We start from the raw sequence: 3,276 nt of genomic DNA, 5'->3' as shown, positions 1-3,276 counted from the left end.
AAAATGAATCACGCTATAAAACCAATACCAATTTTCCTGGTTGGGGTCAACGTGGAAGTTCAGTGCAACCAAAAGAAATGTTTCTTCGGCATGTGTTGCCACAAGGCCAACAGAATAAAGAGGGCTATACAAGGAATCTTTACATAACTGACATTTTAATGTGGAGATGTGTGAGTACAGAAAGTTAAAAACAATGACCAGCAGACGAATCCAAGGCAACCACCCTAGCTGTAGGAGACGAGCACGTGGAACAACTCTCAAATCTCATTTTTATAGAACATGGAGGAATCAGCCAGACAGGATCAGCATTTCCTCAACTATTTGTCAGATCATGCCTCTCAGTATGGTGATGGTGCTTCTTCACTCAAATGCAGGTAGAGAAGTGTAAATATGCGGCCCATTGAATCAATTGAATTCTGTGTTAATGTGGAATGGAATCAGACAGTGGTCCAACCTCCTCCACTGTGATTGTGGTGCGCTGAGATTTTATAACTCAACTATGAGCAGGACGCACACTTTTACTTTCTCTGACAGTGTGGAAAACGTGAGGTAGGCTCAAACGTGAGACTAATGTAGCTGTGTTTCCAACACAGCAAAATGTACAATGAGAAATCACCCTGTATCCTTACTACTCTACCCCTACTGACAATGCCACAAGTCTGTAATTGGAGCGTAAACCAATGAAAAGCAGGGTTGACTCAGAGAATTAATACTGCGTTGTAACCTTTCTGTGCAGGAAGGAGCTCATCGCTGAACTGGACCAAGATGAGAAGGACCAGCAGAACACGTCCCGTCTGGTGCAGGAGCACAAAAAGCTGCTGGAGGAGAACAAGAGTCTGTCCACATACTACCAGAAGTGCAAAAAACAGCTGGAGCTGATCCGGGTCCAGCAACAGAAGAGACAGGGCACATCGTGATGAGACAGAGACATATTGACTGCCCAACCCCCCCAGCACTATAACACTACCCACTCATGCTCTGCACACACACATACACACACACTGATCCCAGTCCAGCTTTGTAAAGAGACCTGCATTCTACTGTGTCCTGCATGTTGCATCATAGACGCTCACTCGTGTCCAGCAGGAAGACGACGTCCTCTGTACATACATTTGCACATCCTCACAGTGTATTCTGTGACCGCAGACCAAACAATCACTGCACCCCATCCTGATCACCCCAGACCCTGCTGCCGCGCTCCGGGTCCCGTTCTCTCCGAGCGCGGGTTGTGTGTTTCTATATGTTTGCTCTCAGGGCCTCTGGGCTGCCTGGTCAGTGCGCGTCCACTCCTCATCGAGAGCGACAGCCACACCGTCCTCCAGAATGTGAAAACCTAAGACAAAGGCTCTTCAGAAAAACGTGTGAATGGTGTGCATAAATGTTGAGCAGTGAGGATGTTTGAAAGCAGCTGTGCAGCGCGTGCGTGGGATCCCCGTTATGCAAAACCACACACCCCCCTTAAACCAACGTATTTATCTCTAACCCCCTCCCTTTTCTAATCACAAGCATGAGCCCTTTCGTTCACTTCTTCACGGCGTTCGATGTATTGAGTTCAGAGAGGGATGCACTTCATGTCAGACACAGAAAAAGGAATAGCTGGGGTTTGTAGAGATCTGCTCTTCATACTCTTAAAAAAAACACAACTAGCTTCCAGAGCGAACACAGAGCCGTGGATCCCCTTTTATTTTGGCTTCAGTATTGTTTTTTGCGTGTAGATGTTTCTGTCTTTTCTATTCAGTAGTTCACTTTGTATGATAGCTCTTGTGTCATTTTCGCATTAGGACATATTTTATCTGGTCTGGGAATGCCCTTACGGACAAAGTAGAGGAGCCTGTAGCTCCCTCTACAGTATCTAGTTTGTTTTTAGTTCACATGTTGCCTTAGAAGTTGCCTGCATTTTAAGTGCTTGTTTTATGTGACATTTAGTGGGGATAAAAGCTAAAACAAAAAAAGGAAAAAAAAGATCTTTTTAATGTAATGGACAGTGAATGAAATTCTTTCCTGAGGGGAGGGACAAGGATGTATGTCAGTAAGCTGATCATGTAAATGTTTCCCACCAGCTTTACATCCAAAACCATGACATGACTCTAAAAACAGGATTGGATGTAATTTTTTTTCTTTTCTGGAGTTCATATCCTTCAAGTATTTTTGCACAATCACTTTGTTTTGTCTGGTCATCATGTACAAAATGTATTTTTCATTGAAGAAATTCTGGTTTTAAAAGTGTAAGACTTGATGAGTCTTACTTTTAAATCCGTTACTGTACAGGAAACAGTCTTCACTGGTTCTCCTCATGAGCTTTCTGTTCACTAAGGATTCATTTACCACACACCACACTGTTTGTTTAGTGTTTCCTGGTAAGTTATTAGAAACAGGTACAGTATATGACAGTGAGCAAGGCATTATGAAATAAACTGAATGGTGAAAAGATGTCATGCGTGAATGTTTGTATCGGACGCATTTACTATATACTTGTGTCCATTCTTTCATTTCTGCTGAACCAATCAATCAGTCAATCACTTTTCTGTGAAGCTGTTTACGTACGAGAACTGCATGTGAGGATCATATCAAACGTTTTTCATCTGTCCAAGTTTTGTCAGTGATAGTGTGAAATGCTGTCATCCTCCAAGGGCCTCCAAGTTTATTTAATGGTTGTTCATATAGGGAAAAATATAACAAACGGTTAAAACAAGGTTCACAGGCTACAACTGGAGAATGTAAGAATCACTAACAATAATGATGAATGAAAATGTTTAGAAAAAATAAATAGTTCTTGGTGAAAGCCACAGGGAGCCACGGGAGAGGGGCTAAAGAGCTGCATGTGGCTCTGGAGCTGAGGTTGCTGACCCCTGATCTGAGCTCATTTGCACTATCCATCCCTAAATGGGCCTGTAAGCAAAATCACTAGCCTAAAGCGGTGCTAGCATCTCTGTGAGCCTGTATGCCAGCACAGCTAAAATCCACATGTAACATGCTGATGGTTAGCAGTTTACCATGTTCATTGTCTTGGTTTAGCATATTTGCATGCTAACATTTGATAATTAGCACAAAACAAGTGTTGCAGGTATCTGGTGGTAAACCAAAGTATGGCACAAAGTGACAATTTGACTTGCTGATGGAACCAGATGAAAAGGTCAGAGGATCAAAGTTATTACAATTCACCCTGAGGGGAACATTAATGTCTGTAGAGAATGCCACGACAATCCATCCAATATCTGTTGAGACATTTCACTCAAAACTGTAAATGTCAAGCTTGTGGCGCTAGATGAAAAGTCA

General features: G+C 42.7%; 1 protein-coding gene across 2 annotated transcripts in view; it reads left to right on the top strand.

Moving 5' to 3' along the window:
• The window catches only part of map3k7 (mitogen-activated protein kinase kinase kinase 7), a 23,210-nt gene extending 20,779 nt beyond the window's left edge, over window positions 1-2,431 (top strand). For both annotated transcript variants that reach the window (XM_035678434.1, XM_035678435.1), the window contains one exon: window positions 737-2,431. In XM_035678434.1, the coding sequence (XP_035534327.1) occupies window positions 737-917 (181 nt within the window). In that variant the 3' untranslated portion in view covers window positions 918-2,431. The remainder of the gene's footprint in view (window positions 1-736) is intronic.
• Window positions 2,432-3,276: the final 845 nt, after the last annotated feature.

The sequence above is a fragment of the Morone saxatilis genome, unplaced genomic scaffold (assembly GCF_004916995.1).
Source record: "Morone saxatilis isolate NCDOM2014 unplaced genomic scaffold, NCSU_SB_2.0 Contig7, whole genome shotgun sequence".
Lineage (NCBI taxonomy): Eukaryota > Metazoa > Chordata > Actinopteri > Moronidae > Morone > Morone saxatilis.
Note: the sequence above shows the minus strand (reverse complement) of the source record. Positions and strands in the feature narration are given on the sequence as shown.